Here is a 26,037-nt window from a genome sequence, read left to right on the forward strand (position 1 = left end):
GTCACACTTCAGGTCTAGCTCCATTTATGTGGAGTTCCACGGCCTGAGCTTCCAAATCTGGGAAATGGGGTGAAGATCCCAGTCTCCCAAGACCCCCAAACAGAACCCAATACAGAATCCTAAAGATATGGATAATGCTCAGCCTCATTCATAATCACAGAGAAATACAAATCAGAGCTTCACTGAGAGACCACTTCTCGCCTAACCCAATGACGAAAACATACAATAAATATACAGCCCGCTTTTGGCAAGTCTATGGTGAAGGAGGTAGTCTAACGACAGGTGGGAGTATAAATTGGTAAAACCCTTATGAACGATTTGGCCATGTCTATCAAAATTAGAAAGGCATTTATCTTTTGATCCAACGCTTACATTTAGGAGAATTTCTCTTTCACATATACAAAGTAACATATACAAGATTATTAAGTATAGTATTGTCTATAGTCACAGAAGATTGGAAACAACCAAAATATCAATCAAGTGGAGACTGGTTAATAAGTTAGTGTGTGCCACATCACGGAAGACTAAATACAGCTGTTAAGTAAAATGATATAGGCCAGGTATGGTGACTCATGCCTGTAATCCTAGCATTTTGGAAGGCCGAGGAGGGTGGATCACCTGAGGTCAGGAGTTCGAGACCAGCCTGGCCAACATGGTGAAACCCCCGTCTCTACTCAAAATGCAAAAATAAGCCAAGTGTGGTGGTGCATGCCTATAATCCCAGCTATTCGGGAGGCTGAGGCAGGAGAATCACTTGAACCTGGGAGGCGTAGGTTGCAGTGAACCGAGATCACACCACTGAACTCCAGCCTGGGCAAAAAGAGCAAAACTCTGTCTCAAAAAAAAAAAAAAAAGAAAGAAAGAAATATCTGATACAGATACAGACTCAGAAATAAGCCTATAGTATATACCCAGATATAATATCTAGATATAGATAAATTTGATATAGAATGATCTCTAAGACACATTAGGAGGTGAAAAAGGAATGTACTGTATGCCACCTTTTGTGCAAGAAAAAGTATTTGTTTATATTCTCCTACAGAAACTCTACAAGGGGCCGGGTGCGGTGGCTCAAGCCTGTAATCCCAGCACTTTGGGAGGCCGCAGCTGGCTGATCACAGGTCAGAGATCGGTGACACTGGCTAACACGGTGGTGTCCCAGCCCCTACTAAAAATACAAGAAAATTAGCTGGGCTTAGGTGGCGGCTCATGCAGTCCCAGCTACTCAGGAGGCTGAGGCAGGAGAATGGCGCTAACCTCGGGGGCTGAGCTTGCAGTGAGCCGAGATCGCACCACTGCACTCCAGCCTAGGGCACAGAGCAAGACTCCGTCTCAAAAAACAAAAACAAAAAAACTCTACAAGGATACACAAGAGATTAATGAAAGTAGTTACCTGTACTGGGTTGGGCATAATTCTCAATTTAAACTCTTTTATATATTTTTTATTTTTGAACTATATGAATATTTCCCTTTACCTTTTTTGAGACGGAGTTCTCATTGCTCAGATTGGAGTGCAGTGGCACCCATCTCAGTTTCTCACTGTAACCTCGCCTTCCAGGTTCAAGCAGTTTCGACTCAGCTCCTGGATTAGAGCTTCACCACCATGCCTGGCTATTTTTTTGTATTTTAGGAGATTAATTCATCTTGGCCAGGCTGGCTTGAACTCCTGACTAGGGATTCACTGAAAGCTGGGATTACAGGCGGAGCCAATCAAGGCCCTGCTACTCATTTTTTAAAAAGAAAGGGAAGTAGTCAAGGCCGTGGCTCAGGCCTGTAATCCCAGCACTTTGGGAGGCCGAGGCGGGTGGATCACCTGAGGTCGGGAGTTTGAGACAAGCCTGACCAACATGGAGAAACCCTATCTCTACTAAAAATACAAAATTAGCCAGGCATGGTGGCGGGCGCCTGTAATCCCAGCTACTCGGAAGGCTGAGGCAGGAGAATCACTTGAACCTGGGAGGCGGAGGTTGTGGTAAGCCGAGATGGCGCCACTGCACTCCAGCCTGGGCAACAAGAACAAAACTCCGTCTCAAAATAATAAAATAATAAATAAATAAATAAATAAATAAATAAAATAAAATAAAATAAAAAGAAAGGAAGCACACTCCCTTGATGTGTACAGAGCATTTAGCATATACATATAGCATATAGCCTCTGGAAGTCAGAGGTGGCAGGAAAGGGGCAAACTACCTGAGCAGAGGTGACCATTCAGTGAGAAGGGGCAGGATTCCTGTCAAGGGAAAGCACAGGGCCTGGGCCACCTTGTCTGTGGCACTGCTCAGATGCTACAGCTGATATCCTTAACAGTGAGCCTGAGTCCTACAGGAGAGGTCACGCCAATCACTAAACTCAATGGTGCCGGCTGGAAGTAAGCTCCTCCCCGAGTGTTCCTCCTCTCCCCAACCTCCGTGGCTTGGTAAAGGCAACTTACAGACTGGTGCCAACATGTCCCTCCAGACTTGTATCACAACCTTCCCCTGCATGAGTCCCAAGTCCTATCTGAGCTTCTCACTGTTCCCTTAGTAATACACTTTGTATGCTGGAACTGTCTCCTCCAGCCCATTTCCTTGGCAAACTCCTAAACAATCTTCAAGACCTATCGCAAAATGTCACCATGACAGTGCACAGTTGTGCTCTCCTGTGTTCCCACAGCACAGATGCCCCTCTGTATAGAACTGACGCTGCATCGGAATCCTCCTTTATCCATTCATGGTCTACCTCCCCCAACACAAACAACTATGTGCCTGGCACACAGTAGGTACTCAATGCTGAATGAATGAATCCTAGACACTGGGATTCAGAGAGAAGTCAGAGACCCTTCTCTTAGGAAACTACAATCTCACAGGGAGGAAAATACAGACACTCAGCTATGTAAATAGCTAGTAAAGGCATGGCTAGGAACTCCATGAGACCACCTACGCATCACAGGTTTTCATGAGTATTAAATGAAAGAACACATTTAAGGTATTCAGCACAGTGTGTGGCACATAACATGACACTGTTATTATATCATTACACTCCTGGATTGATGTCACATGGAAAAACAGATGCTGGATAATGCAGGGGTTCAGAGGAGGATGGGAATCACTCCTAGTAAGGTGGGGTCAGGAAAGGCTTCCAAGAGATAATATGTAATCTGGACTCCATGCAATGAGGGGGTTTCTATCAAGTTGGCAGGAAGAGGGTCCAAGCGGAATAGGCACGGCACCCAGGGCCCTTATCCAGGCCCATTTCTGACATTTCCTCCTTGGAAAAGGACCAGCCCTGCCTGGCTCTGGGCCTGCTCAGCCCTCCAGCCCCTGTTCTCTTTCATCCCTTCCTTCACAGGAAATAGTAACACACTCCTGCCTCCGCTTCCTTACCACCCACCTATCCTCAATCTTGTGCAATCTGGCTCCTGGCCCCATGCACAGCAGAAAGCCTTCTCTTGACAAGCTCCCATCCCTGAGTCTAACAGCCTTTGGGCCACATCTTTCTTGGCCTTTCTGCAGCATCCATCATCGCTGGTGACACCTCCTGCTTGTGAATGTCTGCTCCTTTGGCTGGCTTCCTTCCCTGTTTCTGCTCCCATTTCTATTCCTGCCATCTGAACTTGGTCTCCTTTTGTTTCACAAACGCTAACTAAGGCCACATATGCCAAGCACCAGCCCAGCACCTGGCATGTGGTTAGTGCTGGCTTCCTGTCTCCTGCCCCTTCTCCCTCTGCTGGTCTCTCCTCTTTCTCCTTCCCCACACAGGTAGGCCTGTCCCAGGGTTTGGCCCTCTCCCTCCCCTCTTCTCTGCTCTGAAGTCTGACTGCCCAGGTTCAGACTTATCTCTGTCTTTTAGGAGCTGTGGGACCTTGGGCAATTTACTTAACCTCTCTGAGCATCATTTTCCTTATCTGTAAAATGGCATAAAAATAGTGTTTCCCTATAGGATTATTTCAAAGATTAATGAGATGATGCATTCAGAGTGCTTAGCATAGCACCTGGCTCATTCAAGTGCTTGATAAAGGTTATCTGCTATTACTATTATTCCACCTGATTCAACTATTACTCCACCTCTAATCCTGACCATCCTCCTAAACCTAGATGTCCCAGAGGCACCTCAATCTCAACATGCCTCAAATGGAACTCTTTTCCCCAGGCCTGTTTCTTCCTCTCCAAAGTCCCTAGTCCCTCTACCTTCCTGGCGCAGAGAGAAACATGGGACACCTGTGCTTCTGTCTCTCCTGCCTCCTCAAAACACCCAGGACCCAGGCTGGTCAGGGAAGGCTTCTTAGAGGAGCCAGCAGGTGATCAGGGACCAGGTTAGGGGGGAAATGGGTACTCCAGACCTGAGCATCTCTGGCACCAAACTCTGCAGCCCTTTCCCCTCTTCTGAGCTCCTAGCAGGATTGCTCTTCCCAGCTCTGTGGCTGGGTGAGGCTGTGTGACTGGCAGACAGCCCCACCTATGAATTGTGGACAAAAATGATGTGTGTCACTTCCCAGCTGAGACATTTAATACCAAGGCCAGGCTCACTTAAGCCTCTCTTTCCCTATGCCACTGTGGCCAGAAATGTTCCCAAAAGGCATGCTGAAGTAAAGACAACACTGATGCAGGGCAGAGCCCCCACCAACTCACGATGTGCAGTCCACATGTATCGGGCATAAGGAAACCTAGTACTTGTAAGCCACTAGGATTTTCCTTTTTAATATTTCTTTTTTTTTTTTTTTTTGAGATGGCGTCTTGCTCTATCACCAGGCTAGAGTGCAGTGGCATGATCTCAGCTCACTGCAACCTCTACCTCCCGGGTTTAAGTGATTCTCCTGCCTCAGCCTCCTGAGTAGCTGGGACTACAGGCATGTGCCACCATGTTCAGCTAATTTTTGTATTTTTAGTAGAGACGAGGTTTCACCATGTTGGCCAGGATGGTCTCGATCTCTTGAGCATGTGATCTGCCCACTTCGGCCTCTCAAAAGTGCGGGGATTACAGGCATAAGCCACCATGCCCGGCCTTTTAATTAATTTTTTTGAGACAGAGTCTCACTCTGTTGTCCAGGCTGGAGTGCAGTGGTGCAATCTCGGCTCACTGCAACCTCTGTCTCTTGGGTTCAAGCAATTCTCGTGCTCAGCCTCCTGAGTAGCTGGGACTACAGGCGCATGCCACCATGCCCAGCTAATTTTTGTACTTTTGGTAGAGACAAGGTTTCACCATGTTGCCCAGGCTGGTCTCAATCTCCTAGCTTCAAGCTATTTGTCCGCCTTGGTCTCCCAAAATGCTGGGATCACAGGTGTGAGCCACTGCACCTGTACAGCCACTGGGATTTTATGACTTCTTGTTACTGCGGCATACCTTACCTTCTCCTGACTAGGGTATAACACAGCATCCCACGCTCCAAGTGGGAAAAGTACAAAGGAAGTTCCAGGGATGGGAAACTAGGCTAGAGGCTCGAACGGAGAGAGCTGACGGCGCAAGAGGGTCTAGTCGGCCTGTTCCTGGGCTATCTTGAGCACTCCTTGGCACTGTTCAACTGCTTGTCTTGGAGTCTTTGATGGAATCTGTCCAAGGGGGAGTTCCCACCCAACTCTGACCATAAGACCCCATGCTCCTGCAGAGCCTGGATGTCTCCTATCAGCATACCCATTGTGCATTGTTATAATTCTTGTCTGCTTCCCCGACTATAAGCTCCATGAGAGAGCTGTGGCCATCTTACTTATCACCAGAGCCTAGAACAGTGCCTGGAACTTATTAGATGCTTAGTAACATTGCTGAATGAAGGAATGAATGAATGAACACTAAATGGAGGTGAACCAGGTACATTGTGTACATTTCAGGGAAGGAGGGCAAGGCCCAGTCCAAGCCTCTGGTCCCCTACTTGGAAGCTTGGCCTCCTTCTAGAAGGCCAGCCATCCTGGGTAACAGAGCCCAGGGGTCCTGGCTGGCCCCCGGGACGGCCTTGTTGGAACTCACCCACATAATAGGAAAGGGTGCGCTTGAGCCGGTCGAAGACAAACCAGCGCTTCTTCCATGATTTAATCTTGCCGCCCATCTTGACTAAGTAGCCACGGCAGACCTGGTGGGAAGCAGGAGTAAGGAAGGACCCAAATGTGCAGCCCTTAAGCCTTAAGTGTGTGCCATCGCCTGTGCCTGTATTCATGGGGGACTGTCCCCAACATCTCTTCAGGCCAGCACACCAGGTCCTGGGACAGAGATCTGGTTAGATAAGGGTAGAGACTGACGCCACTATTCCAACGACCCAGGAGGTGCCTCTCACCATGGGGTCCTCCCTCTCCCCAGCACCCCAGGGCCACACACGCCTTGTACCTTGCTGCTGAGCACCACGTGCAGGCAGGTATCAACACCATGGCCTGATGACTCAATATGTGTCTTCAAGTCAAAGTCCTCCTTCCGGATTGGCAGGTAGCGGGTCAGGGGTCGTGCCTGGGAGCAAGAGGGAGGGTCAGGAGAGTCTCCTCTCTTCCCTCATTATTTCCCTGTCCAGGCCCCTTGGCTTCACTTCTAAACCCCAACAGCCTGACATCACCCATCCCCAACCCATGGTGGTCACTCTGGCTCCATAGGGCTTATGGCAAAAGTGGGGACCTACCATGCCTACGTTGACTCTATCTAGGGCCAGGCAAACTGCGAAGTCACTCTGTGCCTCAGTTTTCCCACCTATGACCAAGACACGGCATCTTTGTCTTGCCCTGTCCCTCCTTTCCCTCCTGAGCCAAACAGAATAAAGCAAGAGGCCAGATAAGAACTTGCTCTGGGAAGAAAAGCCCAATAAGAAATCTGGTCTCTGACTTCCCATGGGACCTTGTTTGGGTCACATCCCTTCTCTGGGCCTCAGTTTCCTTCCATGTAAAACACAGGCTTTGAAGTAGGTAATTACTAAGGTTTACTCTACCTCTGATACTAACTAGAATTTTCAGTCAGCTGGAATATTTTTCTACTCTTCCTTTCCTAGAAGAACATTAAAATGGCCAGGAAACATCACACATTATTTAAAGAAAAAACAAAACACACAACCCCACAGATAGCTGATTCTACCCATCTCCCACACCAGACACCAGTGGCCACTGCTGCAATGCCTGAGCCCCAGGACAGGGGCTAGAAGACAGACTCCCAGAGCAGTCACTGACTGAAGCAGGAAAGGGAAACCAGGCATTTTACAAATATTCCAACCACAGGGGTAAAATTCACAGAGCTTCATTTTTTTTGTTGTTGTTTGTTTTTTTTTCCTGAGACAGAATTTCACTCCGTCATCCAGGCTGGAGTGCAGTGGCACGATCTCAGCTCACTGCAACCTTCATCTCCTGGATTCAAGCAATTCTCATGCCTCAGCCATCAGAGTAAGCTGGGATTACAGGTGTGTGATACCATGTCCAGCTAATTTTTGTATTTTTTGTAGTGATGGGGTTTCGCCATGTTGGCCAGGCTGGTCTCTGAACTCCTGGCCTCAAGTGATCTGTGTACCTTGGCCTCCCAAAGTGCTGGGATTACAGGTGTGAGCCACTGTGCCCAGCCCCTTCTCATTATTTCCCAAACCCAATCCAGTTGACCTATCCCTTAGAATTTATTTTGTTGCATTGTAGGAAATGAGGGAGCTGTGATCACTGCTTGGGAAAGATTCCACGGGACTCCCAACCTGGGGAAGCCTACAGAGACCTAATCAGAAGGGACAGCCTATCTAAGTCCTACAGATTCTCATGGGGGGTTGTAGGAGTCAGGATTTGGGACCAGAGACATGGGCAGATTTCCCAGCCCAAACCAATTTCTCCTTCTGCTTTCAATTGTTCTGCTCAAGTCTCCTGTTTAAGGAGAAAGGGTAGGGCTGGCTTTTGGGCAAGGAGGGATTTCTGTCCCGAAGAGAAACTAGTACAGTTCTGTCTTGGAGACGTAAACCAAAAGTCAGAGTGAGGTCATCCACTGATGATGGGGACTGGAGATGAAAGGTCCTGTAGGGTGTGGGGCAGCACACCCTGAAGTTCCACATGCAGGAAGGGCAGCAGGGGAAGCAGAAGGGAAGGTGCAATGCAGGCTCATGAAGCAGATCTGAAGCCCTGGAGAGGCCAAGGGGAGCCACTCTTGATTCTTGACTACCAGCTCCCATCTCTGGGACACCTATCCAGACCCTCTTCTCTGACCCTGGATGTCTGCAAGGTGGCCTGTCACATCCTTACAACCCACTACCCCAGCACACACACACACATTTGAACAGTCCTGGTAGGTCTATGTTTTGGGGTCAGTGAGTCCCAGGTAGAATTCTGCTTGTGTTAAGCCAACAGCAATCTTTTCTGGAGTAGAACAGGTCTTACAGCCCAACACAGAAACCCTGGGGTCTCCCCACTTCTCTACAGCCCTCACCGTCAAGCCAACCACCACTGTGCTCCACCGCCCATTCACCTGGGAAAATTGTTTCTCCCGCATCTTGACCTCCTTCTCCACCAGCTGCTGCCTCCGGGCACTCTCACTCTGTAGCCTCCGTTCTACCTGCTCACGCCTCCGCCGCTCCTCCTCCAGGGCCTGCCGCCGCAGCTCCATCTCCCGCTCCTGCCCCCAAAGCCAAGGGGTCAGCACCTATGGCCATCCTCTTCCCCCCACTGGCCCTCGTCACACCTGGGCAGGGCTGCAGGAGGCATCCACCTCAGGGTAGTCTGGCATGAGGAGGCATCATCTTCAAAGCCCACCCTCTCCAAGAGCCCTGGCTGGTTAAAGAGAAATGCTTTAAGCATGACTGTCCTGACTTCAAACCCTGGCCCTGCTACCACTATGGGCTCTGTGATCCTGATAAAATCATTTAAACTTTGTTTGTTTGTTTTTTTGTTTTGTTTTGTTTTGTTTTTTGAGACGGAGTCTTGCTCTGTCGCCCAGGCTGGAGTGCAGTGGCCGGATCTCAGCTCACTGCAAGCTCCGCCTCCCGGGTTCAGGCCATTCTCCTGCCTCAGCCTCCCGAGTAGCTGGGACTACAGGCGCCAGCCACCTCGCCTGGCTACTTTTTTTGTATTTTTTTTAGTAGAGACGGGGTTTCACCGTGTTAGCCAGGATGGTCTTGATCTCCCGACCTCGTGATCTGCCCGTCTCTCGGCCTCCCAAAGTGCTGGGATTACAGGCTTGAGCCACCGCGCCTGGCCTGTTTGTTTTTTTTTTGTTGGAGACTGAGTCTTACTCTGTCACCCAGGCTGGAGTGCAATGGCATGATCTCGGCTCACTGCAACCTCTGCCTCCCAGGTTCAAGTGATTCTCCTGCCTCAGCCTCCCAAGTAGCTGGGATTACAGGCACCTGCCACCACGCCTGGCTAACTTTTTTGTATTTTTAGTAGACAGTTTCACCAGGTTGGCCAGGCTAGTCTCGAACTCCTGACCTCAGGTGATCCGCCTGCCTTGGCCTCCCAAAGTGCTGGAATTACAGGCGTGAGCCACCGCACCCAGACATTTAAACTTTTTAAGCCTCAATTGCCTCATTTGTGAAATGAAGTTAAGAATACTCATTCAGCCGGGCGCGGTGGCTCACGCCTGTAATCCCAGCACTTTGGGAGGCCGAGGTGGGCGGATCACGAGGTCAGGAGATTGAGACCATTCTGGCTAACACGGTGAAACCCCGTCTCTACTAAAAATGCAAAAAATTAGCTGGGCGTGGCGGCGGGCGCCTGTAGTCCCAGCTACTTGGGAGGCTGAGGCAGGAGAATGGCGTGAACCCGGGTGGCGGAGCTTGCAGTGAGCCGAGATCGCGCCACTGCACTCCAGCCTGGGCACTGAGCGAGACTCCGTCTCAAAAAAAAAAGAAAAAAAAAAAAAAAAAAGAATACCCATTCCTGGAATTATAGTGAAAATGAAATTAGATCATGTATATAAATGCCCATTACTGATTCCAGTAGGAAAGCACTCGAAAAATAAATGGGGCTCTGACAATTGTATCTGAATTCTCGGAACATGGGTTATCTAGATAACTTTTTTTGACAGCTAATATATAGTCCTTTCCCAATCACTAACTGAAGGCCTTTTGAAACTCCAAATTAGAAACATCTGCTATCGAACTTCAAACTTTATGGGCACAAAGTGACTACAGACTAAGGTCAGAACTGAACTTATAAAAGCCACTATAAAAGGATTTTAGAAGTCATTAAAACAAATAATTAAATACAGAGCATGTCAGTGATGCTTTATATGTCTTAATTACTAATAAAGACCTCCTATACCATTAACTCCCATTTACTATTTCTTCCCAGCTCAAAACTCAGCAGAATCTCCTTTCCCCACATTTGCCAGGAGATGCTTACACATTTGCCATACTTAGACATAAATAAGATAGGAGGCATTCTTTTCTGGCTGGTCCTCCATTCAAACTGTCAGTATCTGTTTTTTATTAAATCCCTCAAACTGCTGACCTTACTCTCTGTGTCCCACTCACATCTCAAACATGCACAGTGCCTCGAATGGTGGACACAGAACAGCTTCTGCAGATCCTTTATTTATTCTCCTTCCTAGGCACACATTTCATCAGCCTGCCTATGCCCAGGATAAACCACGGGTCCCTCTTTGCTGAATCCCACCTCCATGCCCATGTGAAGGAGCTGTCAGCCCTCTCTGCTCCCAAGGCTCCCCAGCCAACACCTCTACTCTGACTTGGACATCTGCCTCCTCCTCTGGTCTATACTTCACCCACAGTTCCTGCCTTTCCTAACCAGTCCCAAGAGGAATGGCCTGCCATGCAGGTAGACAGGAATCAAAATTCCTGTAGTTGCCAAAAAGTCTACAGAAGTAAACATGCAAAAACTGGAAGTTTCCATACAAGAAATTATTGGTTGGAGAATGGTTACTGTGCTGTCTTCTCTGTTCCTAAGAGCCATGAAGTTGTAATCTCACCAAGGTTCCCTAAACCTGTTTGAGGAATACAACCTTTTAAAACATTTTCTACCCCAAGGGAATGTGGCAAGGCTAATATGGGTGGAAGGGCTTGAGGTGGAGCACAGGCCCTTGACAGGCAGCAGGCAGCTCTGTGCCCCATCACCTTCTGCCTCCCTGATCCAGGTCAGACTCACCCTCGACTCCATGAGCCGGTTCTTCTCTGCGTGAGCCTCTTTCAGCATCTTCTCCATCTCCTCGATCTTCCCCATGTCCAGACCACTCGCACTGGGGAGAGAAGGGGAAGAGGAGGTGCATCAGGGAGCTGAGGCGGTGGCTGAAGGAGGCTGTGGGCCCAGGCGTGGGGGGTACCTGGACATGTTGTCAGGGGAGCAGGCCGAGTTGCCCCCAGTGGAGATGCTGGTCTCCATGCTGTCAGAGCTCTCCAGACTCAGTGTATCGTAGGCGTGCTCACCCTCCTCCCCACGCTCCCGCCCCGCAGGCAGGTGGTGTAGGATAGAGTGGTGCATGAGAGTGGGGAAGCCCGAGGGGCCCGCTGGGAAGGGGGCTGCCCCGTGCAGGGCATCCCACTGGCACTGTGCCTCAGCTGCCGCTTTCTGCTTCAGCTCAGCCAGTCGCCGCCGTTGCTCTTCAATCACCTGTTGTCCTGCAGGAGAGACAGATGGGAGTCACAGTGGGCTCCCCACCCAGCTAAGGAGCAGGCCAGTGGCAGCACCACACACAGAAGGAGGGGCAAGCAGGGAGAGGTTAACACAGAGCAGCCCCCTCTCCCCGCAGCTTCCCTAAGGCCCCTGCAGCTCCAGGCCTGGCTGCTCTGCCAATGCTTCAGTCGCCTGCACAACCGGCCACAGATGCAGAGTCTGGCTTCAGTGCTCTTTCGCATCCTGAGTCCACATAGGACATCAAACCTACCCAAATAGTGCCCGGGCAGCATGACAGCCAGCTGGCTCCAGCTCACAACCAAGGCCTAAGTAGGTCTAGGCAGGATGCATGCACCCACCCTGCCTGCTGGAGAAGGAAGAAAGAAGAGATGGCGGAAACCCCATGAGCACCCAGGATGCCAATGCAGACCCCCCTGCGATGCAGAAGCAAAAGCAACAAACGCGGGAAAGAAGGCAGGGGAGACACGGTAGAGCACAGCTGAGGGCAGAAGAGAGGCCAGCTGGAGGGGTAAGGCCAGCAGACACCCCAACCCAGCTCAGCCTGGGACCCTGCCTGCAGGCAGTGGGGACCTGGGCAGGACACATCATGCTGATGCCAGGGCAGGGGCTGCCTGGCCAAAGCAATGCCCTCTGTGACCAACGTTCTACCTGCTGGGTCGTCGGTTGGGAGGGGCTCGGCGGGAAGCGACTCGACTGGCGTGGGGGACCCCGGGCAGAGGGTACGGTAGAGACACAGAGCGGGTAAGAGGAGAGAGAGGCACAGACATGGGCTTTCAAAACAACCAAATTGCACACAAGCAACAAGGACTCCTGGGTCCCCAGAGCCAATATCTCAGGCAACCATTTCTAGAAGTAATCAAATTCATCCCCTGCCTCCAGAGAGGGCAATGTCTAACCCGACTCAGGTCAACAAGCAGTTCCCTTATTGGCTAGGCTCTCTAGGAAAGATGTCACAGTCCCCTAGGCCCTTAGTCTCCGGCCCTGAAGGCTTTAGATAAATATCCAGGAAGCTCTTCTTTAGGTACCCACTCCTCTAAATCCTTTCTGCTCTGGCCTAGATCCCAATGAAAGGAAAAACATCCTGTGAAACGTATGAACATAGAGGAAGCATGGCAACTATCCAGGGTCCCCTCAGAAGAGCAGGTGGGCTGGCGGGGCAGTCACTCACCCTTCTGTTGCAGAGCTAGTTGGCGCTTGGTCTCGATGTCCTGCAGCGTGGCTGCCAGGTTGCGAGGAAGGCTGCCCGTGCCATTCTGGGTGAGTAGAGCGCTCTGCAGAGGAATGGAGAGTTTGGACCTGGGCTCAGAAGGCCCTCACCCCCATTCCCAAGGCTTTTATGGGTGGTCTTGGCCTCTCCCCAGCATGGCAGTCTCCATCCCCTGCCACATGTGCAGCCCCACCCACTGTCCTCAGACCTTTGGGGAGGGGCTACGCCCCAGGGTAGCCACGCTGAGCTGGGAGGAGGAGGAGGAAGAGCCAGAGGAGGAGGGGAGGGGGCCGCTGCGGGTCCGGGGAAGGGGGCTAGTGGCCTCGCCATCCATCTTGGAGCGGTAAACCTGGAAAGAAAAGATAGTGCCCAGTGACTTCTGGCTCCCCCATTGGCCACCTCCCCCATGTCACCTAGTCTGGCTGTGATCTGACGTATTACTCTGGCACTAGGCCTTAGGCCTTCTGGTTCTGACAACAAGCCTCCTGAGCCAGCCCAATGGCCAGATGCTATTGGCAGCTGCCAATTCTCCTTTCCATGCTGTTCCTCCCTGGGCCAATCCCTAGCCCAACCCTGGGTCTAAGAAAAGACCTGTAAACAGACCCATGCAAGGATTTAATGTCAGGCAGGGTTGTGCAGGAGACCAACTAGAAACTGGGTTCCCTCTGGTCCTAGCTCGGTCACACACCTCCCTACTCTGGGCCTTGGCTTCCTTCTCTGCAAAAGAAGGGGGTAGGACTAGACTAAATAATGGCCAAGCTCCCCTACAGCACTAGCATGTGGTAAATATGGCCCTTAGCGTCACAAACCCTGACTTGGCATAAGCTCTGCTACTTCTTAGCTGTGTGGCCTTGGAAAGATTACTTATCTTCTCCATGCTCCAGTGTTTCACCTATAAAATGAGTTAACTTCATCTACCTCAAAGGCCTATGGTGATGATTAAGAGAATCAAAACATGTTAAAGTCTCTAACCAGCTGGGTACACAGTGGAAGTCTTATATGATCAAACTCCTCCCCAAGGAAACATGAAATTTTAGCTGAGGTCACAGTCTTACAGATGCAGTGCCTTCACTCAACGGATGATCTTAAATGGTCAATGTCAGGCACTGCAGCAGGTCAGTGGAGGAAACCTAAGGAGAAGACTAGCCCAGCTCCCTTTCCCACCCCATGGTCAGTTGCTTGCTGCAGGTTCAGGTAGGCCCACGCCCTCCATGGCAACTCTGAGGAGGCTTGGGCTCTCACTTCAGAGTCTTTGCCCCTTGTTTTCTGCTTCCAAGTGTCACTGCTGGAGAAACCAGGAGAACAAGCAGAAAAACCAGGAGAACAGCAGTTCTCCCAGGACACACTAGTTCCAGTTGCCACAGGCCCAAGAGCCTGTCAGGCCCCCAGACTGGGTGAGAAGCTCTGGGTGTTGGGAGCTGCCAAGCATAGGCCAGACCCACAGCCTAGCTCAGCACAGGGCACTGAACAGATCTCAACCTGACCACAGCTCCAGAATCCCCTTCCACCAGACACTCAATCAGACAGTTTTAGACTATGGAGGCTGGCCCTCTGGTTGCCCAAATGCTAGGATAGCTGCCCAAGGAGTGACTTTCTCAGGGCCCAGAGGTGCCCTCATTGCCCTGACTGGGCTGACACCTCCACTCAAGGTGGTACGGTGTGGCTGATGGATTGGCAGGAGGTATCAGAGTGGACAGGTGCAAAGGCTGGGGAGGATGGGCAGTGAAGGAGGGGTTACCTGCAGCTGACGGGAAGCTTTGGCGGGCAGAGGCGGGGGAGAAGAGTGAGGGGAGGCTGCAGTGGGGCCAGTCCCCAGCCCGGCCATCAGCTCCTGGTACCACTGCTCTAAGTCTACAGCAGGGAGCAGCAGCTTCTCCATCTGGAGGTGGGAATGGGGAGGGGAAAAGGGGACAGGAGGGGAAGGATGGAGAGGAAAGGCCAGGAAATAAAGGGAAAGGAAAAGGCAGGAGAAGGGAGAAAGAAGAAAGAAGAGGAAGAAGGAGGGGAAAGGTTAAAGGAAGGCCATATCAGGGAAATGGACAGGAAGGTGAAGGAAGAAGGGGAGGAAGGAAGGGAGAAAGGAGAGCATCAAGAAAAAGAAGAGAAAAACAGTGAGACAACAGTTGCCCTGAATGTACTAAGGGCAAAGAGAAACAGTCAGGGTACAACTTCCAGACCACAGACATGTGCTACACCAGCCATGAAACCAGCCACCAGACAGAGCCTGCAGGCACTGGGCACTCCCCTTGGGCTGGCCCAGAGCCAGGAGGCCAGGTGAGCAGGAGCAAAACACACACGGAGCACACCAGTCGTGGGTGGGGGTAGCAAGAACTCACAGACCACCAACCTTGGGTGAAGGCGTGATGGAAGCAAACGAGGAGGAGGGCAGCATGGGAGGAAGGCAGGTGGTGGGAACCAGGTCCCGGGAGGCGGAGGCCCAGGGAGAAAGGCCTGGCACAGGGGCTGGGGGCATGGGCGAGGTGTCCCGCATCACCTTTAGCTGCTCAAGCATCACGTACTTGGGGCAAGGCCAGATGCAGGAGGGAATATAAGAGGTTAATGGAACTAGAATACATAAGATGGCCCTACCCACAGGGGAAGAGAGGGAAAGGACAGGAAGTACGGAGCCTGCAGCCTAGGAAAACCAGAGTCCTCTCAACTCGATGCCCTCATCCTAGAGCAGAAGGCCTGCCCCTTCCCAGGCCATAGGAGCTGAAGAAAGCTCCCAAGGCCCTAGGGAAGAAAAGAAACCACTCCCAACCTCCCCTTATACAGGCTGCCCTTCTCCCTCTCTGTCGAACACAGATCCTTCTGTCCCCCCAGCTCCACCCAGGCCCAAGGGGGAATCTAGGCCATCCATAAAGAGGTCCTTGGGCATTGGTGGGCACCCTCAGTGGCTGGTACCTCACTGTCAGGCAGGGGCTGGGCGAGCACACTGAGGGGGGTGGCAGAAGCATAGGGGTCCAAGCGGGAACACAGCTGGAAAACTTCTGCCAGGGTCACATATTCCTGGGGTGCCCAGTGGAAGGGGTAGGGGTGGGCAAAGAAAGGGGTTAACAGGGTTCAACAAGGTGCCCAACACCCCAAACTCCATGCCAGGCCACAGGGCCATCACTCCAGGTCAATACAAACTCCAAGGCAGGGGTAGGGTGCCTGCTATGCCCATAGATGGCTGCAAGGAGTGACAGAGACCAGAAAAGGGCAGCAGAACCAACAGTCTGAAGGCTCCTCCTGCCCCTCCACTCTTGGAGCCACCTTGGCATCCAGTCCTGCCCCAAGCAGACCCTGAAGGCCCATACCTGAATTCGCCCTGGGCTGGGGACAGGTAAAAAAGCCCACAGAAGGCCTTCTAAGAGTACACTGAGGATCAGAACCCAGCTCCCAGAGAACCCCCATCCCCAACAACCTGGCAGTCCCCAGTGGAGCACACACATGCAGCATTGGGCACCAGTCACACCATTCCCCAGGGTCCCCTCACACCCCATCAGCCCGGGCAGGAGCTAGAAACAGGTGGGGAAAGGTAGAGACATCACCAGGGCCTGAGCAAGATGGGCTGTGAGAAAGAGGCCTTAGCAAGGAACAGCTAAAAGCCTAGCAGAAAAATGGGCCTACTGCCCAAGGTGAGTCCTTGGAAAGATGCCAACACATTCAACTGTGGATTGGCAGAACAGGGACTGTCGTATTCATCACCTGCCCTTAGAAACTGAGCTTATCTGGGTGCTGGGAGCATGGTAGACTTCCACAATGCATGCTGAATCAAAGCACAGGATCATAAGCCTGCCCTACCCAAGGCCCACCCAGGCCTAGCTCTAGAACCAGGTTGTCCTCTGGGGTCATGGAAAAGAAAAATGAGCCAGAGGGTCCAGCATGTTGTGAGAACTGATGAATGGCAAGCAGAATATAGGCAAATTAATATGCAATTCAATGGGTTGCCCAGGCACTCTATGGAATGGCGGCATGGCACACTCACACACACTCTCCCAAACTCTGGCCAGCCAAGAAACTATCACCACATGCCCTTCACCTAAGCCCTGGGAGGAGCTGTAGGCAGGGGCTCAGCGGGCAGGCAGGCAGGCAGTGGGCAAAGCAGAGCACGCAGTTAGCTGTGATTACCTCTTGTGCTTTGGGGCAGAGAAGAGTGGAAGCAGGTGGGGTTAAAGAGACAGAGGAGGCCCCAGCCTGAGAAGACCCTGGGAAAAGGCCCAGAGCCTTAGTCCCCAGCCCCATCTCTGAGGACTCGGAGATGAGCAGCTCGGCCTACAGAAAGGGGACATGGTGAGGGGCTGCATCCCTCACACTTGGCCCAGTTCCCCACCCCAGGCCTAAATTGTTTGTGTAGTGAGGCAGGGAGGGAGGGAACGAAGTTGGTAAACCAGATATGTTCTATTTGGAACTCACACACCAGACATACAGACTTGGGAAGAACCACTTAAGGGGCCTCAATATCCTCTTCTGAGACAAACGCCTAACTCAGGACTGAAGCCCAGGAGCCCCAGGATCAGCACTCCTATATCCACATGCTCCCCTTCAAGGTGAGTCCATCCAGCCCAGCCCCTACTAAGCCTCTGAGCTGTCTACCCACCCAACCCAGGCCCCTGAGTCCCCCCACATATATTCAGCCACCAAAAACAGGGAAATCAGTGGGCTCCTGGGAACTCCAAAGGCAACTAAACAGAGGCAGCTGGTGGCCATGGAAGATCAAATCCCAGAGCTTGGGGCCATTCCTCCTCAAATCTCTCCCATTCAGGGAGATGCCCCCATACAACCTCAGCCACTGGGGTGAAAGTGCTGTGTGTTACTCAGAGCCTCCCAGGACACCCTCTGGGCCTGAACCTGGGGCTAACCCAATCATGATACCTCTTTGAGGGTCGATGTAGTCTTCGGGAAAGGCCTGCCCCCCGTGAGTGAGTGGTATCTCCTTTCCAGCACAGTCAGTTTCTCCTTCTCCTGCAAGCCCAGAATGGCAGAGAGTCAAAGAGGAGTGGGAGCCAGGAGATTGTGTGACAGGAGCCCTGTGCTCCACCCCAGCACGTTTGCACCCCAGCCCTTCTGCACTCCCCTCCCATTTACCCTACTCAAAATCCCCCAGCCCAACCTGAGGGACCCTACCTTTTGCAGCAGCTGTAAGGAGGCATTCTTGTCCCGGGCCAGGCGTTCTGACTCTTGCACGGCCTGAGCCCGGATCTGCCCAGCCTGACTGTCCAGGACGGCCAGGCGCTCCTAAAGGAGATGGGGTGGTTGATCAGGCCCTGGGGAGACAGGGCTGAGCTCAAGGTGAGAACTAGCTGGCTCTCCTGCCCAGAGACTCAAGGCTCAGGTGAAGGGGATCAACCAGCTCTTCTGCTTGGCCTCAACTCACCCTAAGAAAACACAGGCTGCCATGTGGGCTCCTTCCCTCAGGCCTTCCTCCCTCCCTAGACCAACGACCCCTGTGCCATTAGGCACACCACTCAGATCCTCTAACCTCCCTTCCCTTACCCCACAACCAATGGGTCCCAAAGCCTAGAGACACTCCATCTGCCTCATTCTCCCTGTCCCAACCCCACTTGCCACCACTCAAATCCAGGCCCTCTGCTTCCCTGGTCTGGACCTTCTCACTAGCCTCTGCTTCCACTCTCTCAACTTCCTGATTCACTCCACACTGTCACAAATGTCTTCCTAAGATGACTTTGAGGTTTGTTTGCTTATCTGAATTTTCTAATCTTTCTAAAAAGAAAAATTACTTTCTAAAAAGGAATATTACTTGAATAATTTTTAAAAAATCCACAAATAAGGTCAGATCATGCCTCTCCTCAAAATCTTTCAGTGGCTCCTCATTACACACAGAATAAAGCACAGACTCCTTACCAGGCATTCGGGGCTCCCAAACCCTTTGCAGCTCCCCTCCCTCCTACCGCCTCCATGTCCTCTCAGCTCAGTCACACTGTACACTCAGCTGTGTAGCTGTAAACTCTCAGGCCTTTCTTATGTCACTTCCTTAGGCCAGAAGAGCTGTCCCAATCTTCTCTACCTATCAAGAGCTTACTTATCATCTAAGATTAGACCAAATGCTACCTCCTCTCCAAAGCCTCCCTTGATTGCCACTCAATTTCTTTGCTCCTTCCTCTGTGCTCACATTCTTCTGTATCACCATCTGCCTCTATTATTGTTATTTGTGAATATATCTGTTACCACTTCCACCACCCTGCCCCAAACATAAGATCCACATTGTCTTTTCTGTCTTTATACCCTCAATAGGGCTTTTAGAACAGTACCTGGCTCAACAATCATGTGCTAAAAGGAAATGAAAAGATAATAAGGGGGAAGGATGAGGGATAGGAAAAATGGGCTGGGTTAATCCCAGGAGGGCTTCCTGAAGAAGGCAGCCTTAAACCACCACCCTTAGGAGCAAATCATGGGAAAGGAAGAGTTAAAGAAGGATGATGTCCTAAATCTGGGGTCAGTCCAAAAGAAGACCAAAGTAGGCTGGCTGGGTGTGGTGGCTCACGCCTGTCATCTTAGCACTTTGGGAGGCTGAGGAGGCTGGATCACCTGAGGTTAGGAGTTTGAGACCAGCCTGGCCAACATGGTGAAATCCCATCTCTACCAAAAATACAAAAATTAGCCAGGTGTGGTGGGGGGCACCTGTAATCCTGGCTACTTGAGAGGCTGAGGCAGGAGAATCGCTTGAGCCCGGGAGGTGGAGGTTGCAGTAAGCTGAGACCATACCATTGCACTCTGGCCTGGGTGACAACAGCGAGACTCTGTCTCAAAATCAACAACAACAACAAAGTAGGCTAGGCAGTAATCCTCACTGCAAGAGCCGCCATCTACTAAGAACCCATTAGGAGCCAGGAACTCTGCTAAATGTTTTGCATTTGTTATGTCATTTAATAAGCTCCCTTATGAGGCAGCTGCATTTATATCCATTTTATAGGTGAGAACACCAACATATTTAGAAGCTAAGATCTCTTAGCCAGCTAAGTGGTAGAGCAAGGACTAGAATCATCTATTGAACTCCCAGGCCAGTACTCTGAGCCACTCTGAATCAGAGTGGAAAGGGCAGGGGAGCACAGGGCACCAGGGTAGACAGAGCCTAGGGTGGGACACTAGGGTCTGAGAATGAAAGCTGGATAAGGTTCCTAAGGAGAAGCATGGGGAAGAATGTGATACCCCAGGTCCCAGGGGTTGAGCTCCGGTTTCCCAGGAGCCAGAGTGGGTGTGGGAAGAGGAATCCACTACTGCCAAGCCCTCCCAAACTTCCTGGAGCTTATACTCACCAGAATCCCAAAGGGATGAGATTAGCTGATCTACAGCTCCCTACCTCCAGGAAGAAGGAGGAAGAGGCTAGAGAAGTGCCCACCCCTAGCCTCAGTGCAGTACAGTAGAAGGAACATGGGATTTGGGCCAACAGGCCTGGGTTCCAATTCTGACTCTGAAGCTTATATTATGGGAGGCTTTGGGCAAAATGTGTAGCTTCTCCTACTCCTAGTTTCCTTGTCTATAAAATGGGGATAATAGCACTTCTCTTGTGATACCATCCTAAGGACAGCATGAGGTAATCCAAGGAAGGCTCCCAGCAAGGTGCCTGACACACACTCATGTGCTTAGGTGTGTCAATTTTCTTCCTTCCATTCATCAGTCAGTGCATTTGTAAGACAGCAGCTCAGGGAGAGAAGCATGGGATCTGGACTCAAGGAAAGTCCAGCAGCTCCCCACTTACCACCAACCCCAGGCTAGCCAGCAAATCTTCTAAGTCGCCAATTTTAGACACCCCTCCCCAATCTCACCATGCTCACTTCCTCCACACTAACTCCAGTCAGGCATAATGTACATGCATGTGTGCATGTGCCTGGCCACAAGCTTCAGCCATAATGGTGGAAGCTGCTTGAGCCATCCTCTCCAGTCCCTCTCTCACCTCTTCCCAACCCTTACTAACACATACCTCCTCCCAGCTTTACTCCCCACCCTCACACACAGGCACCTGCGCCACCATCCTGCGGTCTGGCTGAGATCAGGAACAGACAATCACAGTAGCTAGCGTGTCAGAGCCAACCAGGCCACAATACGCAATAACCCTTGTTTTACAGCTCGGCCAAGGCAGGACGGAGCCATGGCTGGAACCCAAATGAATGCTCTTTCTAGGGCCCCTAGCTGGCTCTAATATCCAGATCTCAAATCTTTCTGTGTGTCCCAGCACTTCCATCAGACAAGAGCTCTGCACGCACGGGGCAAACCTCCTCCTCCTTCATCTTTCACCTTCCTGACAGGCCAGTGCCAAGCTCTGAATGGGAGCAGAATCCACTTTCCACTGGAAGACCGAGGGGAGTCACAGCTTAATAATAATAGCTATTCTTCACCGAGTGCTTACTACAATCACATCTTATTCTGTCTTTACATCTTGTTTAATTCTCATAACAACCTGTTATAATTCTCATTTTACAGACAAGGAAACCCAGGCACAACAGGGGAAGTTAACTTTTGTGAAGTCACTGGGATTCAAACCCAGGTCACAGGCCTCCAACAGCACGCAGCAGGGAACGGGGTGGGGCACACCTTCCTCTTGGTGATGCTGCGGAGCAGCTCAGCCTTGCTCCGGAGCAGCCCCTGACCGGCCAGCTCACGCTCCTCCTCCACGCGGCTCTCCCGCTCCAACTGCTGGAACTCCAAGTCCTCAAAGAGCTTTGTCTCAGTCTCCAGGGCCTCTGCCTCCTTCAACGACAGTGACAAAGGGGGTTGGGTGGTGCTTGCAATGCCACTCTGCACCTGGAAGGCCAGGCCACAGGGGCATGCGTTGTATGGGGCTGGACCCGGGGAAATTGGGTAGGAAACCTGCCTTCACCCAGCTCCCGCTGTACTTGGCCTTGCCCTTTCGCGGGCATCATGGCCTGGAGCGCTGACCCCCCAACCTTCCCGGTTCCCTCCAAGCCACAGCACCGACCCTGGTGTCCGGCAGGTACTGCAGGGGCCAGGTGGTCCCGTCCCACCGCTCTCCTCTCTTCCTTCTGGGACGTGGCCCGCGGGGGCCAGGGGAGGGGGGGCGGTGGAACTGACCCTTCTCAGCTGCTCCTGTAACTGTTCCCGCACTGACTCGGGGCAGTTATCGAGCTGCGTCTGGAGCTCGGCGTAGAGCGCCTGGCGGGCCTCCAGGTGCCTCCGTCCCGCGGCCAGCTCCGCCCTCTCCTGGTCGGCGGGAGGGCAAGGGAGAGGGCGGGGCACAGGGGAGAAACAGAACACACACTCCTCAACTCCGGCCCGGCAGCGGCGGGAGGGGAGCGCGGGAGGGAGGCCAGGGCGGGACAGATTGGAGGTCGGCAATGGGGGTTGAGAGAAGAAAAAAGGCTGAAATCAAAGAGGAGAATAACCAGGTGAGGAGAAGAAAAGAGTAGAAAGGGAAAGTGAGGAGGGAAAGAGGTGAAGAGGCAGAGGGCCCGAGGCCAGGAGCTGAAGGGTAACACAGCAGTCAGAGGTGCAGGGGGTGGGGTAACACAGGCAGAGGTGTGGGGGCAGGGCACAGATTTTGGTCTCCTGGGGTCCCTTAAACTGAAATTGTTGGGTAGGTCCTGAGAAAAGGCCCTCTGTTTTCTCTCCAAACCAGTCAAGGCTGGTTCCGCATCACAGAATCGGAGCCTCCAGTTCTCATCCCTCCCCTTCTACCACAGCCCAGAGACCAAAATTTAACCCAGGGTAAAAAGTGATGGTGAAGGTTAAATCCAGGGTTGGGCGTGAATCAGGAGCTGAGGATGTTAAAGCAGTGTGGCAGAGGGGACCCCAGCCCAACACCCTTGGCCTCCCTCCCCTCCTGCCCAGGGTCAGGGTGGGGTGTTGGCCCTGCAGGCTGAACTTCAGGGATAAGGGTTGCAATTAGTTCGGGCCGTTGTCATGGTAGTAAGAGTCCCAGGAGTGGGTACAGAGGGGGTGGACTGTTCTGTCTGGGGTGAGATGACACCTCTGAGGGCGGGAAGGGGGATGAGGGGAGGGTTTGGTGAGTCACCCCTCAAAGGACAGGCAGAGGAGAAACTGTGATTACTGATTCCAAAGTCAGAGTGGAGCCATGGGCTGGGGGCAGGGGAGGGAAGCTGAGTGAACCCTCCACACCACTGCCATCACTACCACCATCACCACCACCACCGTCACTACCACAGCCTCAAATAACTTCTTTCTTTCCCACAGAGAAAGTGAAATCCAGGCCTCCAAAACACTCCAGGTCAGCGGGAAACGAGATTAGGCAGGTTCCTTCTGAAATGCTGAGCTTTATCCCTGGGAGTGAGGCCCTGTGCTGAACCCAGTCACTCCCACCCCTCTACCCAACTCATCTACCCATCCCCAGAGAGGAGGACCTGATCAGGCCAGTTGCTGAGGTTTAGGTGCTTCCTCAGCCTTGGACTCAGGCTGTAAAATACCCTGTGTTATAGGTGGCTCGGGGTGAGGGGAAGAGTAGGGGCTACCCATTACCAACCTCTGATGGGTATCTGAATTTAGGAAGCCCCAGGGGAAAGCTAGGAAGGGTAGCCACTGTGTTGGCAGAGAAGTCCTGTTCAAGCCCTCCAAGACCATGCCCACAACTGGGCCTCCTTGCTCCTTGGCTCCAGAAGGCAGGCAAGGGAATAGGTGGAAGACAGCCTGGTCTGCTGTACAGGAAGCTGCCAGGAAGCTTCCTTGAGTTATCTCATGCTGTCCTCAGACAGTAGCCTAAGACAGCAGCCTAGGCTTTCCAATGGGAAGAACTTCAGTCTGAGCAGCTCCACAGCCAAGCATTTCCCCCACCCTTATACCCCTCCTGCCAATGCCCCCTTGAGTAAAGTTGAGCTACCAGTCCTCCTGCCAATTCCTTTCATATCAAAACTCTGGGGTCCCACACCAAGAAAAGAAGGAGGCAGCATTAGAGGGGAGAGGCCAGGGGCACGGAGGCACCCATTGAGTTAGTGCAAAAGCGGGCATGGCTCAGCCCTACCTGGGTGGCACTGGCAGTTAGGGGCATGCGGAAAGCCCAGGTCAGTGATTAGAAGGGGCGTTAGTGTAGGCCTAGTTGGCAAGCATGAAGTTAATTTGGCACAGAATTTGGGAGTGTGGTTTTGGGGGCCAGAGCCAAAGCTCCAAAAAAACCAAAAAAAAACCAACGGGTCAAAGAATTTTTAAGATCCTCAAAATTGAGGGCAAGAGGAAGAAACTCAAAAAATCCAGAAGGAAAATTAAATTATTGGAAAAATACTGTCAGATCCAGAAATAGATGACCCCTCTCCACTTCAGAGCTTTTGGCACGGTGTTGGCCATCCGGGAGTGGCCCCTGCAGGCTGGCACGAAATCTGAAAGGGGCAGGGGCAGGCGCTAAGGTCACCTGGGACAGGAGGCTGCAGATCCTGAAGGCTCAAGGGAAGCAGAGGCCCGAGGGTCATCTCCCAAAGATCACAATGTAAGCACTTGTGGCATGCTTGGAGGGAGATGTTCTCCAGATGGTGGGACCCAAACTTGAATCACTCCCCAGTGTCAGTCCCTCGGGCTGTGCTCACTGCCCAAGAAGGGGCTTTGGCACTTCCTAGAAGGGCCTTAAAGGGCCTAGGATGGCAGGCACCCAGAGGTAGCACACAGACCCAAACAGAGAAGACCCCAGACAGCAGCCCAGCCCCTGGCAGTGCCCTCCAAGCTGGTACCTTCCACAGAGGAGGACAAGTCACCCTGTCCCTGGAAGGCCACAGAGACCACTTGTACTGCAGAATGGATGATGAGGTGAGGGGTGCAGGGCCCCAGAGAAGACGTTTCTCCTCTCCCAGGCCACTGGTACCCAGCACTAAGCCGGGCCAGGTGTGGGTTACCTTGTCCCTCTCCTTCTGGATGCCTGTCTCCAAGGCCACCAGCTTCTCCTGCAGTTGATCCACTGCCTTCTGCTCCTTCTGCAGCAGTGCCCGCTCTGCCTCCCTCTCTCCCTGCAGCAGTGCTCGCTCCATTTCGGCCTGGGGGCAGACACCAGGGTCCCCATCAAAGCAGATGACTGTGGCCCCTCTCTGGGGCCTTCAGTTGGCCTAGGGAAGAGTCTAGCTAGGGCCTTCATGGCTCACCTCTCGGGCTGACTCCTGCAGCTGCTGCTCTAGCTCCTTCACACGGACCTTGAGCTGCTCCACGCGCCCCAGCACCTGAGCCCGCTCCTCTTCCAGGGCTAGCACCTCTCCCTGGAGCTTGGTGCTAGGTGTGTCTTCATGCTGGAGGGGAGGGAAGCTATCAACTGAGGAAGCCTAGAGCCTTTTGGAGTCAGACCAAGAAAATGGATCACCTGTTCCTCCACGCACTTGCTGAGGAATAGCTGGACTGAGACAGGAGGCTAATTCCCTGCCCCCCCAACCCCTACCTTTGAGGGGAGCAATAAGGGCTCTGCTGAAGATAATAAAGATTTACCACTGAGTGCCAGGCCTGGGTGGAGCCCCATGGAAAGGCAGGTCATAAAGCATATTTATAGCTTGGGAAGCTCATCAACACCTCCCTTCTCTTCCTTGTCTCATTTCTGCACCTCTGCTCTCGAATCTCTTCCCAAACTTGATCCTTCTCCTCACTGGACCTTGGCATTCAATATACTAGCCTCTTCTGCCCCCAGCAGGTCCAACCTCAGCCTCTTTGTCTTGCCTACCCCTCCATCTCACCTCCTGCTGGGTGCTCTCAGTGCTGCTGCACTCCTCCTTGAGATTTTCCTCATCTGAGCGCTCCATACTCTCCCACAGGCGTTGGGTGGCAATTCCAGGCTCCTCGCTGCTCCGCCCAGAGGCCCCTGCAAGGCCTCGTGAGGGCCTCCGGCCTGCCAGTGCCAATGCTACGGTGGCCTCCCCAATGCTGGGGAGCTCCCCGGCCTCAGATCCCCCATCAGCCCGGCTGTATTCGGCACACAGGTTCAGGATGGTCTCCAGGCGCTGGCGTTCCTGGGGAGGATGGACAGAGCAGGACATGAAGGGGAGGAAGCTGAGCCCTGGTGGGGACAGCGCCAGGTTCAGTATCCTGTCAGGAGGGAGAGCAAGGTTACTGGTGGCTAGGTCATCAGTGTCAAGTCAGGAGATGCCTGACTCCAAGACCTGGGGGAGGCAGAGGGAAATAGGGTGCCCCAGAAGTGGGCAGGAAGAACCAGGCTGTTGTGCCACCTGTCCACATGGCACAACAGCCTGGTTCTTCCTGCCCACTTCTGGGGCAGCCCCTTCTGTCTTCCTGTTCCTTTCTTTTTTCAATCTACCCCAGGACAGGGCTTCCTCATGGACACAAAGGAACACACCAAACACATACGGAAACATACTGTTAAGTAGACTACAGACCACAATGAGACACAGATAAACTCGGGTGCTCGTCCTAACGCAGGTACACACAGAACTACAGACA

The 26,037-nt window shown here is 52.4% G+C and overlaps 2 protein-coding genes across 32 annotated transcripts in view; one reads left to right on the forward strand and one right to left on the reverse strand.

Annotated features, from left to right (window-relative positions):
* The window catches only part of TREH (trehalase), a 45,793-nt gene extending 35,013 nt beyond the window's left edge, over nucleotides 1-10,780 (forward strand). The window contains exon 13 of one of the 2 annotated variants that reach the window (XM_031652906.1): nucleotides 10,459-10,780. In XM_031652906.1, coding sequence (XP_031508766.1) covers nucleotides 10,459-10,595 — 137 coding nt within the window. In that variant the 3' untranslated portion in view covers nucleotides 10,596-10,780. The remainder of the gene's footprint in view (nucleotides 1-10,458) is intronic. The other variant, XM_009187411.4, reaches the window with a different exon arrangement.
* PHLDB1 (pleckstrin homology like domain family B member 1) overlaps nucleotides 1-26,037 on the reverse strand; it is a 51,878-nt gene that overhangs the window by 2,471 nt on the left and 23,370 nt on the right. For 9 of the 30 annotated variants that reach the window (XM_031652901.1, XM_031652899.1, XM_031652898.1 and 6 more), the window contains 18 exons: nucleotides 25,317-25,589; nucleotides 24,741-24,881; nucleotides 24,498-24,635; nucleotides 21,739-21,867; nucleotides 21,241-21,396; nucleotides 17,815-17,925; nucleotides 17,563-17,652; nucleotides 16,819-16,962; nucleotides 15,053-15,223; nucleotides 14,444-14,584; nucleotides 12,914-13,054; nucleotides 12,667-12,769; nucleotides 12,147-12,191; nucleotides 11,188-11,482; nucleotides 11,013-11,103; nucleotides 8,377-8,523; nucleotides 6,292-6,408; nucleotides 5,938-6,040 (listed from right to left, as the gene is read on the reverse strand). In XM_031652901.1, the coding sequence (XP_031508761.1) occupies nucleotides 5,938-6,040; nucleotides 6,292-6,408; nucleotides 8,377-8,523; nucleotides 11,013-11,103; nucleotides 11,188-11,482; nucleotides 12,147-12,191; nucleotides 12,667-12,769; nucleotides 12,914-13,054; nucleotides 14,444-14,584; nucleotides 15,053-15,223; nucleotides 16,819-16,962; nucleotides 17,563-17,652; nucleotides 17,815-17,925; nucleotides 21,241-21,396; nucleotides 21,739-21,867; nucleotides 24,498-24,635; nucleotides 24,741-24,881; nucleotides 25,317-25,589 (2,536 nt within the window). The remainder of the gene's footprint in view (nucleotides 1-5,937; nucleotides 6,041-6,291; nucleotides 6,409-8,376; nucleotides 8,524-11,012; nucleotides 11,104-11,187; nucleotides 11,483-12,146; nucleotides 12,192-12,666; nucleotides 12,770-12,913; nucleotides 13,055-14,443; nucleotides 14,585-15,052; nucleotides 15,224-16,818; nucleotides 16,963-17,562; nucleotides 17,653-17,814; nucleotides 17,926-21,240; nucleotides 21,397-21,738; nucleotides 21,868-24,497; nucleotides 24,636-24,740; nucleotides 24,882-25,316; nucleotides 25,590-26,037) is intronic. The other 21 variants (XM_003910785.5, XM_021926607.2, XM_009187435.4 and 18 more) reach the window with 12 other exon arrangements.

Source organism: Papio anubis, chromosome 12 (genome assembly GCF_008728515.1).
Source record: "Papio anubis isolate 15944 chromosome 12, Panubis1.0, whole genome shotgun sequence".
In the NCBI taxonomy this organism is placed as follows: Eukaryota; Metazoa; Chordata; class Mammalia; order Primates; family Cercopithecidae; genus Papio; species Papio anubis.